Here is a 16,967-nt window from a genome sequence, read left to right on the forward strand (position 1 = left end):
TTTGGCTACATCCCCAGCATCTAATGTAGGCCTGGTACAGTATAGAGAATGAAGTATTTGGAAAGGGGGAGAGGCAGAGGGTGGGGAAGGTGGATGGATGGATGGATGTAAATAAAGGGCAAGGAGAGCTAGAACAGCACCTTCACAGTTCTGAAAGCATTGTACAGAGAATGCTCGGTTGAGCCGAACTCTACTCCAGCATATTATCCTGCGCTCCCTTCCCCATACACACTTTGTGTGTCGGGGGGAGGGGGCAGGGAACAGGGACCAACCTCATTATAATAGCCTCTGCCACCTCTGATCTAAGCGCTGTAGTTTTGAAAGAAAGTTTCCACAGTGGAGCCAAAATGCCATTCCACTCACAGCACTGCAGGTAAGTGGTTGGGGGCAGACGTGAGATCTCCATTGTGCCTCACTGTTCCACTGGCCACCAAGAGGTCTCGCTTGTGTACAGCTACTTGTTAGACTAGGAAGCTGCAAAGGGAGGTGAGTGGATACCAAGGCTCACAATTAGTCTTTTCAAATTAAGACATTAAATCCCTTCATCGGCCAGGGGAGAGTTTCAGCTACTTGCTAGAAACTGATCTGAAAGCCAGATGGTGTCCATCACAAGGACGAAATGCCATGGTCCCTAGGACTCAAGTACAAGGATCTTCAAAGTGATCCACATTGACATCACTGTCAGTCTCCAGGGTGGAAAGAGGACAGTCATCTGCAAAGCAAAAGGTTTTGTGTAGAAACATTTAAATACAGTGAAAATTATGTACTGAGTTTTTCAGATATCCACAACTGTTCACTTATAAGCTGGGCCAACAGGCAAAAACCATCATTCACTAAGAAGGAAGTTTCATGTTACAGATACAGTTGATGGGGGGAAAACTTTGGCCAAGCATATTGGGAAGATGACCTGATTTTTTTCTGCCCCACCAGCTTAGCAGATACTGATTCAGAAGACCTCTCCTTTATACACGTGCTGTGCCAACCTCAAGGAGACCGTCTAGACTACACTTGTCGCAAGGCAGTAAGGCAGTCTATTTCTGAAATCCAGTAATACTTTTTTAAAAGACTGAATGAAAAATAAAAGGCCCATTACCCATAGAAACGGGTTCAGATGACTCAGTTCTTGCTTTTCTACAATCTAGCTTGGGATAAGCAAATCATTACTATCGATGATAATTAGCCCTGGGATGGTTTCACAGCTCTTAGTTGGTCAGCCAGGAGAACTCGAGAACCGATCAGTTTTATCAACACTTGAGAAAAGGAACCACCCGAAGTAAAATGCCAAACCTTAACGGGGAGGACAGTGCACTTGACCGGTGGTGTCCATGATCGGCTTTCCCTGGGTAGTTGAACAGAGGACAACCTACCTACAGTAACCCGTTCCCCCACACTTCCTCCAACCTACCCAAAATGGGAGAATAAAAGGGAATAGCAACAATACACATTTCTCTACTTAAAGAAAAAAAAGTGCCTGGTTTGATTTTTAAATATTGCTCAAAACATGTCTTTACAACCTGATGCAGAATTTGTTTTTAAAATGAGTGATGGGGTTAAGTTCATATTAAAATACTAAAAATTAATCCAATTATTGTACTTAGTGCTTACAGTGGTTTCACACAGAAGGGTGTTTGTGTTTGACTTACAAAACTGATACGTCAGGAGTTGGTACCCACCCCGTCCGCCCCCAAGCCACCGGTGACGTCACTAGCAGACTTGGACCTTTACCCATTATAATGTAATGTGGAAGGGATGGCTCTTGATGCTTCTCTTTTGAGCATTTAATGGCTCAGATGAACCTGACTTTATTGCATGTAATTACAGCATCTTTCTAAGAAAGCAAGCCTCTTGCCAGCAGAGCTCATCCAATTGCTCTAAATGAGCTCTTTCCAAGAAGTGACTCAAGAGGCAGGGACTGCTGCTTCATCATTTCACCTTTCAACGGAAGCAGATGTTACCATTCTCAAACAGACGGGAACACTCCTAAGGATCTTTACCAAACACAACCCATGCCACCAATAGTATTTTTATGGTCTTCCTAATGTGAGGTTGAAAAATGATGGAAAGAAGCAAAGACTGTTGACAAGTAATGAAATTATAAGGGAACTTAAAATGCATGTTCATGCTCTAAAATAGAACTGAATTTGAATGAAAGTCATCCCTTGATTATGAAAACTGCCCCTAAGAGGTGACTGCTAATAAAGTTAACACTAGCCCTGCGTTGATCCAGTCCCTCACAAATGGGTCAACATTAAAAATCACAGCCTCAATTGCCAGAAGCGTGTGTGTTTGTACGTTGGGTGTATTTTAAGTGAATTCCAGCAAATTTATTTTTCACAGACATGGTAGAGAAAGCCACCCGGGTAACTGAGAAGACAATGTGGAGCAGAACCATTGTAATGATGCTATTGTCTGGGACACATTATACACTTCCCTGGGGTTTGTTTCCATGGCCCGGGATACAAAAACTCTGGAAACAAGGTAAAGCACAGCTTCCCAATAAATAAAAAGGCAGGGATGGGCCAGAAAGTTATTTTTAAGGTACCTTTAAGTATAAATTCAGTCCTAGAGGCAGAAAAGTCCTCTACCCAACACGGACACATTTTAAACATGATTAAGACTTATAAAGGTCAAAACACCAGTGACGGCAGAGGGATTTTTTGGTTGTATCTGAGATGAGGAGAGATTCTTAAGCAGAATTCTGTGACTAAAACTTCACTTAAATTTCCTCTTGAACTTAAAACTGGCATAATTTTGATACCAAACTAAGTTTGAATAACCAATACATAAAACAGAACTGGCTAACTGGAAAAATTTTTTTTTCCCAAAACAGAATCCCAAACCCAAAACAACTTATATAAGGGATGCAGGTCACAGAAAAAGAGTTAAATAAAACAACAATGGTTCCTGAATTTAAAGGAAGGATGCCCACTTCTCTCTCTCAAGAGGCGGATGGTCAGCTGAAAAATAAAAACATTGCATCAATAGAACACTCCAAATAAAAAATTGTAGCCATCTCTGTTCATGCAATATCAAAAGTTAAAAAAAAAAATCCCAAACTCCAAAACAACCCATAAAAACTAACAAAAGGAAGGAGAATGTTGCCCAGATCTTATGACCTGATTGATGGTTGAGGGTCCTGATGGGGCTGTTCAGAATGTCACTCATGGGACAGAGAGGTCTGGAGTTAACATGAGATTGAGTTTGTGGACCCTGCAGGTGCTGACCACCTCAGAGTAGGGTATGTGCTGTCTTCAGTCCGTGAGTTCTCGGATTGGCAGCTTCAAGAACATGACAGCTAAGCAAGAGGATCCCAACACATGGCTACCTTGGGTCTTGGCCCAAGTTCTCTTTTTCACTCAATTTCCTTTTAAGCATTATTAAGTATTACTGTTTTTGGTAGTGAAAAGTCACCTTAGTAACCACTACGGGCAGTGGTTTGTAAACAGACATTGACAAATACAAACAGCAAGGCAGGAATTGACCCGGACTTTAAAAGAATAGGAGGCGATGGTGGAAATGAGGTAACTCTTCCCCAGCACGCGTGAACAGACACTCCTGCTCTTCTAATGCTCTATGTCCATTAGGGGGGAGTAGGGCTTGTCAACAGGATGGCTACATAAAGAAGAAGCTACAGAGGAGAAAAAAGAAAGATTCAGATTCAAATTTGATTCTTAAAGTTTAAAAAAAAAAAGAGCTTTTCTACAACAACTGGGGAAGAACAGCAGTGTGTCAGTTAGAGGGCTGACTTCCGTGAGCACAGCCAGGGGTGAGCAGCCAGAGGCCAGGCAAGAAGCGGCTACCTCCGCTGGGCCCAGGGGCGGCGCGGCGCCAGGGACAACAGTCGGGACAGGAGGGGCTGGGTGGGAATGGGGGAGAAAGGGAGGCAGAGACCACACGTGACGTACAGGACACCGCACGGCAAGGATCTCGGAGCAGGTGCTGCTGCCCGCACGGGAGCATTTGAAATCCCCCCAGACAAGGCAGGAAAGCATGAGACTCTTTCATTCCTTTTTATCCAATACAAGAATCACGTGTACATATGCATACCAAACAGTGACCAAAAAGAACTCACAAGAGGGCACACATTGTTTGGGTAAAAATATATTTTCCCCCACGTTGTGTCTTGGCACCAGTGATATATGCAGAGATTACCTGCCCACCGCTCTCTACCTTAACAGACACCAAATTACTGAGCAAGGTGGCTATGTGATTACTTCCTCACTTGAAAAAAGGAAGACTTCATATCAATACAATTATTTTAGTTTTTAAAAAAGCCAAGTGTCTAACATGCAGCTTACATATATGACAATTCTGCATTAACACCAAAAGTAGATTACACAACACTTTTAGAAACACATTGGTTATTTTCAAACAGCGAAATGACAATGGTCTACAACTACAGTTTAAGGCATATCAGCATATTTTAAAATTAAGAAATAGACAAAGTTCTAATGCTGTTCACAGCTTTTCATTTATTTAAAAAATTCCCTTCATACCTACATACAATCTAGACTTTGTAGGTCATAATTTCCACTAAAGAGTCATCACATATGTATCCTGTCAGTGGAACCAAGACTTCTGGAAGCTGAGAATTGACAATTTCAGACACTTGCAAATGGCAAAGCAGAAGGATCTGAAAGGACAGTTTGGAAGGACCACACACACACAGTATGACATGGGTTGGTTAACAGCTGAAACCCAGATTCAACAGTCTGGATGTGAAACACTTAGGGGTAATGTCAAGAAAGTGAAGAAACCCAGTCCATTCGTTTGAGGTGCACAAGATATGAAGAATAAGTGTTATTGCTGGTGAGATTACAAAGCAGAGAAGGAAGATAATAAGTAACCTGTGCCCAATGTGACATTAAATGTTCCCCTGGTTGAGATCCCCTTTCTGGACAAAACTTTGACAAATTAATAAGGAGCCTAAGCTGGGAAAACATAGTCTCTAACTGCAGTCTCTAACTGCCAGTAAATTCTCGTAAATGCCTTTCCGTCATCCTACTGCACATACAACCATTATAGGGACCTAAAATCCAGAAGCAATGGTCATTATTGTTGAACAGAAGATATGAGGAGAGGCCAGCTAGAACTGTCTGGCAAAAAAAAAAAAAAAAAGAGGTGTGTTCACTGCCAGCAGTTAGCAGGAAGGAAAGACCATTAAACCAAGATCAGCAAAAAATTAAGCAATCATAAAGGCAACCTAACATAAAAAATATTTCCCTCTTGGTTTTCTCCAAAGGAAGGTGGTAGTTTCTTATTCTAGCTTTACTCCATAGTCAGAACCAAGGACCCTCTGTAATATCCAGTGATGCCCACAAGGCTGTGTGGAATGTAGCCTGGGAACAACAATTTCTGACTCCCATATTGGTATCAAGGAAAAGTTGAATTTGTATTTATCGTGGGAAAGGTACAAATGTGGCTATTTTAAACATATTTAGTGTTTTCTTTTTTTCTTAATAAAATCTACTCAAACCAAAACCTCCCTACCTCCCTCCAAAAAAAGGGGGGGGGAGAGAACCCATCTATCCCATTTGTTTCTCTAATTTTAAAAAGTCAGAAAGATCTCAAAGTTTTCTTACTACTGTACTTACATGCAAAGGCGAAAGCACATCCAATTAGATTTGAGGGTATCATTTATTCCGTGCAGAGCCAAGGACTACTGTGAAAAAAGGCACAGATACAGAAAGAAGAAAAGGGCAGCAACAACAAACCAAACAGGGCCAGGGAGTGGGGGGTAGAAAAAGAGTTCAGAAGCAACATGTTAAAAAAAAAAGAGAGAGAGAGAGCTTCTAGAACTTTCTTTTGATTTTTTATTCCCTGACTCTCCATATGGTTTCTTTTGTTGTGAAAATCTTCATGGGGGAAAAAATCAATCAGTCAACAATCTTGGAGTCAAAAAGTCAGCTGGATGCCTTTTGCAGCTAGGCTCACTGTCAAAAAGGCTTTAGTGATGCATTAAAAATGATAATTTTAAGGTGACCGTTTTTGGAACTTACAAGTATATTTTCTGTTACAAGGCACAAAAATGCTCACACAAGCAGCAGTTGGAACAAGCATACAACACAAGTATTCAAGCTTTTGTCTGGTGCAGAGCGTATGAGCAAATTCAGCCACAGTTAGAATCGGCATGCTGTCTAGTATTTGGCTGTTCCACAGCTAGCTCTGGACTAGAATCATTAAAAAACAAAGCAAAACAAAAACATTAGTCCAGTAGCTCCTAAGCCTGTCTTTATACCACCACTGCGGCTTCCAGTTTGCAGGTTCTAGCCCAGCCTGGTTTGGCCTTCAGTGAAATAATCTTTACTTCGCCTAATTAGGTCTACATCAGTTCATGGAAGACCATAACTTCTTTCCCCTAAAAGTATGGTTGAGGATGAAGAGAAGGGAAAAAAACTTTATTGGAATCAACTAGAGACTTATTTAAAAAAAAAAAAAAAGGTATGTGTGTGTTGGTCAGGGAGATATAGTATATCCTGTCCTATTTACCTAACGTATGACTCGTGAAGGCCAGGAGGAAGCGAGAGGTGGAGTTCATGAGAAATATTATTCTTTCAAGTAAGAAACAGGAGACTACAGAGTTAGAAGGTGGGAGGCTCTTGTTAGTAGAGGGGAGAAAAATCAAGAAGATGAAAGGATAAGCCTCACAAAGGAACAATACAGAAAAGTGATTAAATATGCCCCCTCCCACACAAATGTGGTATGGAGTCTGGGTCACGGCGTTTGGGCTGGCCCTAATCCTTGTTGATGGGGCGATGGGCTCGTAGCGCTAGTCGGGGTGAGGAAAAAGGTGAGAAGATTCCTTCAAGACAACTGGACTTAAAAGACTAGCTGTTCTATTTCTTCTTCCCTTTACTGCCATATACGAGAAGGAGACTATGCAAGGAAGCTGGATGTCAGCTGAACTTCTACCTTCTCCACTCATGGGTTTGTGTTATGTTCCTCCCCATTCCTACCTGAAACTGATGAGGTCCCCTCTCAGAATTGGGGCTGCAGATGATATACAGTTGATAACAAATTTTCTAGTTGAAATATTTCTGAAAATTTTCTCCTCATGATTACTGAAAAGTATTAGAAGTACTGATGTCCTAGAATCGGCCATTGCCCATGGAGAGTATGAAAGAATGCTTATTGTAAGCAGTAGGGAGGCTGTGGAAAGCCTGTCATCTTTAGTAGAGGATGCTTCTATGGGGCCATGTTACCTGACCTGACCTTGAAGATCACTGACTAGGACAGCGTCAAGGTTGTGCTGATAGAAGGGAACATAATCAGCTTTCTCATTACAGTCCAACTTGGCCAGGATTGGAGAGAGGGGGGTTCAGACACATTTTTAAAGCCGTAAGAGGATATGGTCTGAGGAGACCCACAACACAGGTCAAATAATGTTATTATAATAATGAAAAATCCATGCAAATGCAAAAGTCCTAAAAAGCTGACCCACCATTCTGCCTACGTAGGAAGCTACCTTGGTTTGGGCCAGGTATGGAGAAGAGGCAGAGGGAATTCAGGGCTTCTGCCCCCATGGAGATGAGAAATCAAGAGAAACAAACTTTTGTCCTGGGTATTCGGGGCTATGGTTCAGTGGCTGAGGCGGTGAGTTCTCCCAACAGACGGACATGGAGCCATTGACCCTCCATCCCTCGGTCCAAAGCAACACACAAGCCACAGGCCTGCTTCCTGCTGCCACTCCGAACAGGCATAAAAGGCCAATCATCTGCTTTCCAGAAACAAAGTCCAGCTGCACATAGCTTTTGGTGTTACTCTCTTGCTCTATCATTTTCTACTACCCACCAACAGTCAGCAAAATGAGTTAATAGTTACTGGTGTCTGGGGAAGGGTAAAAAAAAAATAAAATAAAATAAAACAAAAGGACACAGATGGCAGAGATACAATATTACTGCAAAAGCAGGTGAATGCGGGACCATCCTTGGCTTGCCAGGCTTTATGTGAAGCTTGCACTGCAAGTTAAAAAACAAAACAAAAAAGTTAGAAATAATAATAAATAAAAAAGAAAGGAAAATTAGGAGCGCCAGCACCTGCATTGGGTGATGGTGAATGCTCATGCAATGATGATGGAATTGACAGAAATTAAAACCACGAATCTGAGTAAGCTATTCTACATGACAAGCAAAAGCAAAATTTTAATACTGAATTAAAGAACACATGGTTAGTTTCCATTTGCATGTAATTTAGAATTTATGAGTGACTTCTTGAAACCACTCCATGTTATCGTGGAAGGGTTTACTGTTTGATGTTCATTTTCTCAAATAACATAAAACATTATTAGATTTGGGCATCACATCGGTGCTGAAGAAGAGCCGCATCTTTCCATTTCTGAGTGGCTGGAGTCAGAGAATAAATCTACAATAACGTCTTTGAACAGTTAGCTCGGGGACTGGAGTACAGTGGGCGGAGGACATGCTATGACGTGCTTGGGAAGGGGCGCAGGCCCGTCACGCCGCGGTTCCGGCCGCCGCCGCGCGGGGGCGCCCCCTCACTCAGGTGGAGTGCAACACCCCACCCGAGAGCCGCACGCCTCACCTTAGGCGCGTCCGCACCATGCAACCTCATTCCTTAGCGAGGATCAAAAATAAAACATGAGCGGATGACCGTATAAACTGTAGTTATCGGATGCCGGGGACCGTTTTAAAATGATGGATTTTAAGACCTCTCGGGATGGATGAAGCGTCACCACCCAGGCCTCCTGGCAACCGTGCAGAGTTTTCGCAAAGGAAGAACGCTGTCCCCTGAACAACTTATCCCGGGCAGGGCCGCACGGTGGCCGCCGTGAACAAGGACGGCACCCTGCCGGCCAGGGAGGCCAGGAGGCGGGGCTGGCTCGTACTCTGCCTGTCACCTTAGGAAATGCTATGGGCTTTCAGGCCACTACGGGTCAAGAAGCATAAAGCCTTACCTACGTTAAAAAAGGAGCGTGTCATTAGAATAGAAAAACAGAATTTAAAACTATTAGAAACACTAAGTTCATTTTCCAGGCGGAAGCATAGCAAGTGCCTACATAAGCATCTCTTTTTAGAACAATTTTCTCCCTGAAACAAAGCCAGCTCCTAAGGGGCACGTATGGTGACCCCGACATCTCCTCCGGCTACGTGAAGAGGCCAAGAGTCTCCCGTTTGTTTTCAAAGTGCTGCCTGGTGACTTTCTGTGTCATGTCTAGCCCAAACTCTCCCGGGGCCCTAAGGGGCGGGGGCGGGGGGCTCTTTAACTTTTCCACCTCAGCTCTGCGACTGGCAGTTGCTTTCAGTGTTCAAATGGGAAAGTTGTCGAAAAGGTTAAGAACCTACCAAAAAAATAGGTGCCATTGTCAGGTACAAACCCTGGTCCCTACTTGTGCACCAGATGAAGTCCAATTCTATTAATAATACATGAGTGTATAAATAAGGCTAAAATAGAATTTACACATACTTCATGTAAACATGAAAAGCATTATACATCGCTAAGGCCCAAGGTTGGGACCAAAATAACCTAAAATGATCAAAAGGGCAAGGAGAAACCTCCCTACCCGGGGAAGCCTGTCACTACATAGACTTTTGTCCAATGGAGGCACAGTGCGGATCAGCTCGTGGAACTTGTGTTGCTTAAAGGCACATCCAGGCAACAGGAAACATCCTCAGAACGTTGCTGGTCTTCTATAAACATCTTTAGTTCTAAAACATGTACCTTTATGCACATTAGTGCTTCAGGGTAAGAAAAACTTGACTTTGGGTTTCCCAAGCTGTGAGTCAGCAGCTTTTTCTGTCATCCATTCCTATGTATGTGGACCCACGTGTGCGTGTACCCACTCACACACACACACACACTCACACACTCTCACACACACACACGCACACGCACACATTTTTATCTTGGGTTAGTTAGGATCAACAAGGGTATGATGCCAAATGACTTCCCCTTCGTCTTCACTGGAAGAGTCACGAATCTCTGAGTCTCTGTGCGGGGAATGTCACCGGAGTGACAACTGCTCTCCCGACATGCACAGCGCTTTCTGGAACTGGATTATAATCCAGGCAGTTGTTATGCTCAGACTTAATCTGGCATAACTAAAGTTTCAGCCCTTGGAGTCCTTGATCCCTCGGGTCTGTACCAACCCCATTAAAATCACACCACACCTACACCAACTACTTTCCATTGCTTAGAAAATGTGCTTACTTCTTTGCTCTCTTGACACGTTTTCTGCTGTCTCAGAGCTTGGAAAGTCCAAGTTTGTAAGGTAGAACTTAAAACCTCTCCGTGTGTCCCCAAAGTAGTGCACTGTGATTTCCGCCACAGGCAACGTGAGGAGACCGGGCAGGGGCGAGTGTGCGTGCTCACCCCCACCCCCTGTGATGGGTCTCAGCTGTTGTGCAGATCCACTCCAGTCTGTGCTACTCTGCAGGATTTAATTCTCTGCCTAGTTGACTACCAACAGCTTTACTGTTTACTTGTCAGCTTTTCCCCTAAAACCCTGGCACCTGAGGGTAAAGAGTAAGGATCCTGAAACACGTCCCGAACAGCCGTATCGCTGCCCCGAGAGCACCCCACGCTCAACAGACGCAGGAGGGCAGCGTCCGCGGGCTTGCCATCCAGCCACCACAAGGGTGTTCCTAGAAGGGACCGTACTGCCCACTGTGCTGTCAACCCTGCAGTGATTGTCCTAGCACTGCATTCTTTAGTCATTAAGGTGATCTGATGCAGCACTTCAAATCACGAGAGAATCTCAAGGCAGGCCCAACTCTCCCACTGGACTCAGACGGCCACTAATGCAGTCGTGCTAGGAAGTGACTAACTGAAGAGCAGAACCTGACCCTTTGGCACATTAAATCAAGGCCATAGCTTAGAATATTCTTTTGTGTGCTCTGAGGATGGGTGGGGGTGTCTTAACAGAAAGGGTATTTTGATCCCATTTCCACAATGGAACGGTTCACCATCTCGTTGAATTTAGGGGGAAACTAGGTGGCCACTAGCAGTTTGTCCCAATCTTCCACTTTGGAGACAAGACTTTCCGTGACTGGCTGATCAAGCCTCGCAACACAGAAGAGAAAAATCTTAACAATCATCATTTTAGGATGCCCTTCGCCAAGAGTCATGAGGATTGTCTCCAGAGAGTAGTGAAGAGAAACAGACTGTCTTCTCCAGAGTCCTAGTGTTGGTGCAGAAGATGCCACTGGAGACGGCAGGTTCCTCCAGCCCTGATTGCTTGGTCGTGTGGTCAAGTTTTATAAATTAATGTTTGTGTACCCTTTACAAATACTTTAAAAACCTGTATCATCTTCCCTGCACTGTAGAGAAAAGACTTGCTTTTATCTTTCTGGTAACAGACCAGTTTCCAGTCTGTAAATGGGAAAAGTAGAAACATGCAAGAGGAATAAATTGTTAGAGGGCCCCGAAGCATGGGTGGACACCCGCTTACTTTTTCTTATCCTTGTCTTTCTTGGTTTGCTGGGCCCCAGACTGCTGTGCCTGGGACTGTAGGAGCTGAGCGGCTGCCTTCTTCTTCTGGAAACTGTTCACCTCCTCCTCCAGCTCCTTCTTCTTGTCTTCCACTTTCTTCTTCTCTTCTTGGTGTGTCCGCTTCAGGAGGTCAAACTTCTCATGGAGCTGGAGAGGAAAAGAGGAGGGCAAGCTGGGTGAAGGGAGGGGAAAGTTACTGCTGAAGGTCACGTGGATCCGTTCAAAATCAAAGCATGCTCCATGCTGCCAAGCTGCGTCAGTCCCACAAGGGCAGCACCGTCTGGCAAAGCGCAGCCCGGGGAGCCCTACTATGTGCCTTTGAGACTTGGACGCCTTGGCGCTGAAGGGAATCCTGTTCATTCTTACTGACAATAAAATACATATTCATTGTAAGAAGCATAAAGAAGAAAAAAATTATCCATGCTCCTAATTAGCAATTTACCTGAGTGGTAAGAGTAGTTCTTTATTTCTGGTCCTTTTTCAAAATGTATAATATACATTTACTTACAGACACACGCGGTGACTACAGAGATATAGGCTATTCAAAGAGTAAGAATCTGTTGGGAGGTTTCTTGCAAATTTCTCGACAAATCGAATTTAGAAAGTTATCACGAGGCAGAAACAAAAGCAGGGAGGAAGGGAGGAAGGACAGAAAGAATTAAGAAAAAAAACTCTTACTAGATAGTTTTAGATTTTTATCCAGCACCACTTGGTACTTATGGCCAACAACAAATAAAGATCAACTTTCCTTTCTCAGCAGCAAAACTCTATTGAGTGCTTAGCTATTTAAATAACCACTAAATTTCAGTAGTCTTTATAAGGATAAATTAAAAGGGAATGATGAGGAAATTATGTAGACAATTTGGAAATGTACAGAGCTATAGGTCAAGCACTTGAGATATGCACTTGAGATACTCATTATCTAACATCAGAGACAAATAAATTACTCTCTCTCTCTCTGTCTCGATGGAATGAGTGCTATAGCAGAAATCCATGTCAACTTCTAGGAAGCAGTTAATGTGGCCTGGTCGTGGGCAATGACAGGCAGGCACGAGGACATGCCCGCAGAGGGCCCCTCCACCGTTTAGCACACCGAGTTGGCTGACAGACTACAATAATAATAATAATGGTCCCAGAATCCCAAATCTTACATTGCAAGACTTACAAATTGAGGAAATACGGAGCTACAGAGAACACGGGACCACACCTGGAGACCTAAGGTCTAGTTTTAGTTTCAGCTCTGCTACTTACTACGTATGTGACTACAGAAATCATTTAACCTCCAGGCCTCTCAGTTTTATCATCTGTAAAATGGGGATAAGAATACCTAACCTGCTTTCCTTACCATGTTAGCCTGCTGCTCACGTGATAAGATACACGTAGAAAGTACTTAGGAGAGCATGAAGTTCTAGAAAATGTGACGTATTAATAATACACCTCGCTTATTTGTCTCTGCCCTGAAGGAAGACAGATGGCTTACCTCTTTCTCTGCCTCTTTAAGTTCAGCTTCTTTCTCCTTCACTCTCATCACAAACATTTGCCTCATTTCTTCTTCTTTCTTCTGAAGTTCTCCCAGAAATTCATTTCTTTTTGCTTCGTAAGTCTCCTGAAGACTATTCAAAAGCCACAAACCAAGGATAGTGTTGTGAAGTTGAATAGGAAATCTCAGCTCATATAATTTCTACTCATTGCTTCCAAAAAATAGATGAGGCTGCCACTTACTATGTTAAAGGACACATAAAATGGCACACCATCTTCTTTTTAGTTATGCAGGGATCAGAAAGACAAGCACATCGAGAACCGGGGGTGAGTCAGTAGGCACGCAGTAGCACTACAGGCATGTCTTACTGGCCACGCTTACCCTGTGTATCTTTAGGGTTGGGCTGGCCCGTATCTTCCAGATCAGCAAACAAGGCAGACACCAAGTAAGAGACTTTTAGGAGACGAAGTCAGCATAGCGTAGGGAGAGAATGCAAAGGCACTGGAGCCACACGGGCCAGGGTTTGGATTCTGGCCACAGCAACTTACTGACCAATCTTGGGAAGGGCACAGTCCCTAAGCCTCGGTGTTCTCTGTCTAAGATGTGGACACAACAGCACTTACCTTCTAGGGACAGGACTGTGGGGAGTTTCATGGGGGCAAAGTGAGGAGAGCATTCGACATACCCTCTGTGGCAAATACTACCCTTCCCCCATTCACCTCCCTGCAGTCCCCAATTCAGAAAATGGATTCAGTGAACCATCTAAAGAGACAATGGTATATCTAAAGATATTATAGAAAATTGCTACTTCAAGTTATATTACCAACTGTAAATAGAGCAGGCAGGAGTTTTATTTTTATCTTAAACCCCAACCGCCTCCTGACTCTCTCCGGAACTTTGAGCCCAATATTTTAAATCAAATGCCAGACTCGGCTTTATCTCTAAGTCAGAACAAATACATTGACAGAAAAATTGGTAACACAACTTAAGAAAACACACCCCCATATCCACACCTACACAGAGAAACACTTGCTGATATTTGATAAGGTGTTATTTCTATTTCTCCCTTGCAGTTTCCCTAGAACAAGACTTGTTACAGTAACACGGGTCTGCAGGATTATCCACCTTTACCCGTGGACTGAATTCACCCAAAGTGCTGACTCCAAACTGGAAAGCACGCGTGGATAACCCCGGCCACCATGCAGAGCCACCTCCCTGCATCCACACTTGTCCTTTTAGAAGGAGAAAAAGGACATTCAGGACATTTACAATGCATGTAAATGATTAGAAAGTGTATTCATTAGGATTGCTTATAATTCTGTAATCAACACTTTCATTGGTTGATTAAAAACATGTTCTCCTGGGGCATCTGCGTGGCTCAATCAATTGGCTGTCTGACTCGACTTCGGCTCAGGTCATCGAGCCCCGAGTCAGGCTCTGCGCTGGGCATGGAGGCTGCTTAAGATTCTCTCCCTCTCGCTCTGCACTCCCCCTTCCCCCACTGCTCATGCACACTCTCTCTCAAAGAAAAACAAACAAAAAAACGTTCTCCTGTCCTCAAGAATTTCAACACTACTTGTTAATGAACAATCAAGTACTTTGAGTTTCCAGAGTTTCATATTATCTTTTGAAACAAAAACAATTTTGGCCAATGTTGACATTGGCTAATATTAATAGCAGTACTTGGACTTGAAATTTAGTCTTAAATTATTGGCACAGAGATATAGAAATGTATTGATAGAACTAATTCATGAATTTGATCTTGCTTGTTAGCATCTAATGAACTCTTCTTCACCTTTATTTAGATCAGAACTGCCAAAAGCAGATGACCTGTCCCTGGTACAAAATTTTAAGGGAAACTTTATTTTATGATAATGAATATAACTGCCAACTTCTTTCTAACAAGGAGGGGAACACCTTTTACAGAAACACTGCCCAACATGTGTTCTGGAGATCACTAGTTTTAAGAGATCTTCAGAAGAGGGGTTCCTGAGGCAAGAGAGTAAAAGGCAAACGCTCTGTGAGGTCTCCTGTTGGGAGAGTCACAAGGCACAGTGGCTCCCAAGCCCGGCAGCATGTCAGGATGGCCTGGGTATGTTTTATTGGACTTCTAAACAGTTTGCTAACCCCACTCCCGGAGCTGCTGATTCAGGATGGCAGGCGAAGACAAAATAATCTGTATTTTTAAAATGCTTCCAGGTGATTTGATGTAAGTCGTCTGCCAACCACTGCTTGTTTTAAATGCTCTAACAGTCCTTACGTACAAGAACCTGTTTATTAACTTAGAGCTCCCCAAAACCATTTAATCGTGGAAACTTTTTAAGTAACCCACAGAGAGAATGTACTTTAGGTAATGCTACCTAGAATATGAGAACCCTCATGATAACTCTGCCTTATGCAGTCCCAGCCACAACCTAGCTTATGCTCTGGTTTCTGGAGATATGTTTTCAAACTATGGGTCATGACCCAAGTGAGGGTCTTAACCAATATGTTAAATGAAAAAGTTTAACAGAATAGGATAGAAAATACCAGAGTGTGCTGCAAACAATAAGAGCAGTTGTACTTCCAAATTTGTACACTGGATCATGATGCAGAACCCATTTATAGTGAAGGTTGCCACCCAAAGTCAGAAAGCCCGTGTCCTCGAAAAAGGCAATCAAGCAACACTACGCCTTGCCAGACAGGCTTGGCCAGGAGATCAGCGCAGCCTCGGCATCCGGGCCAGAACAGGAAAGTGGTACTCAGACCATCACTGTGCCCTAGGATATGAACCAAGCTTTGAACTCGGACACTGGAAATGATAAGCAACACTCAGGAAATCATAAGACCCTACTCCAAGGAGTCACAACTACAGAGAGATACTGAGAAATGATTTCAAACAACCACACACTCATGGGGTCAAAGTCCCCAGAAGCCTCTGGCAGTTAGTTGCAAACAAGAGACCAGAAACCTCACTAATGCTTCCGGTCAGTAAAAACCAGTTGAGAAGGAACTGGTTCTGTCATCCACTCACACATCCCTAACGAGATGACGTCTTTGGCAATTTTTAGCTCTTTCAACTTAATTTTTAATTGTAGTTATTTACACCCTTTTCTCAGTGTGAAATGTGCAATTTTTTCATGAGGTTTTAAGCTGGATTGAAACCACAAATTCTATCTTCTCATTTTCTCACTTTTTTAATTAAGATTTTATTTTTAAGTAATCTCTACACCCAATGTGGGGCTCGAACTCACAACCCTGACATTAGGGGTCGCATGCTCCTCTGACTGAGCCACCCAGGCGCCCCTCTTCTCGTTTTTTTAACAGCCCTACGCAGGGATAGGTGTCACTCACGGAAGTCAAAGGGAAGGAGAATTGAGTACAGGTAGTTCAGTTCAGACTTTATTCTGGTAATTCACACAACATAATTCTCTCTCTGTTCCAATCCCCAGGAACTACCTGGTGAAGGGCATGCCAGAGAAGAACACATCACCAGTGTTTACGAAGCAATTTTTACACACGAGAATTCATCAATCCTCACAATAACCCAGTAAGGTGGGTATTACTAACTATCCCCCATTTCCTAGATGAAGAAACCTGGATACAAGTGTTTAGTCATCTGTCTAGGTCACACAATGAAGAAGCTCAGACAGGAGTTCTACCCACTACACTGCACAGCTGGTGAACCAGGGTCTACATGTTCCCCTCAAACAAATGGGTCTCATGGACCTGAAAACTTTGTGATCTCTTGAGAGAATGGTGGTTACTAAGCCCTTTTTGTGACCTGATAGAGTCAGGAAAAGGGGGCATTCTGAGATAAGGAATGGGCAGTTTGGACGGGAATTGTTGGGAAAAGGGCAATGGTGTCTCAGGAGAAAAGCAGCACGAACAAGATTGGTGCGGTCCCCACTTGGGTCCTACGTCCCCCTCCTCTTCTCCAGACACTAGCCACAAAGCGACTGAGGTCAGGGGAAGGGAGACGTGGGTGCAGAGAAGGTCCAGAAGGCTGTAGGGCAGCAGGTGGGAAAGATGGGCACAGCGGAAAGCAAGCTGACATCTG

General features: G+C 43.5%; 1 protein-coding gene across 1 annotated transcript in view; it reads right to left on the bottom strand.

Moving 5' to 3' along the window:
- Window positions 1-7,915: 7,915 nt before the first annotated feature.
- Window positions 7,916-16,967, bottom strand: part of SEPTIN11 (septin 11) — an 83,334-nt gene continuing 74,282 nt past the window's right edge. The window contains exons 8-10 of the mRNA XM_021702259.1: window positions 12,929-13,061; window positions 11,408-11,595; window positions 7,916-7,958 (exon numbers count right to left, since the gene is read on the bottom strand). Coding sequence (XP_021557934.1) covers window positions 7,943-7,958; window positions 11,408-11,595; window positions 12,929-13,061 — 337 coding nt within the window. The 3' untranslated portion in view covers window positions 7,916-7,942. The remainder of the gene's footprint in view (window positions 7,959-11,407; window positions 11,596-12,928; window positions 13,062-16,967) is intronic.

The sequence above is a fragment of the Neomonachus schauinslandi genome, chromosome 2, assembly GCF_002201575.2.
Source record: "Neomonachus schauinslandi chromosome 2, ASM220157v2, whole genome shotgun sequence".
Classification (NCBI taxonomy): domain Eukaryota; kingdom Metazoa; phylum Chordata; class Mammalia; order Carnivora; family Phocidae; genus Neomonachus; species Neomonachus schauinslandi.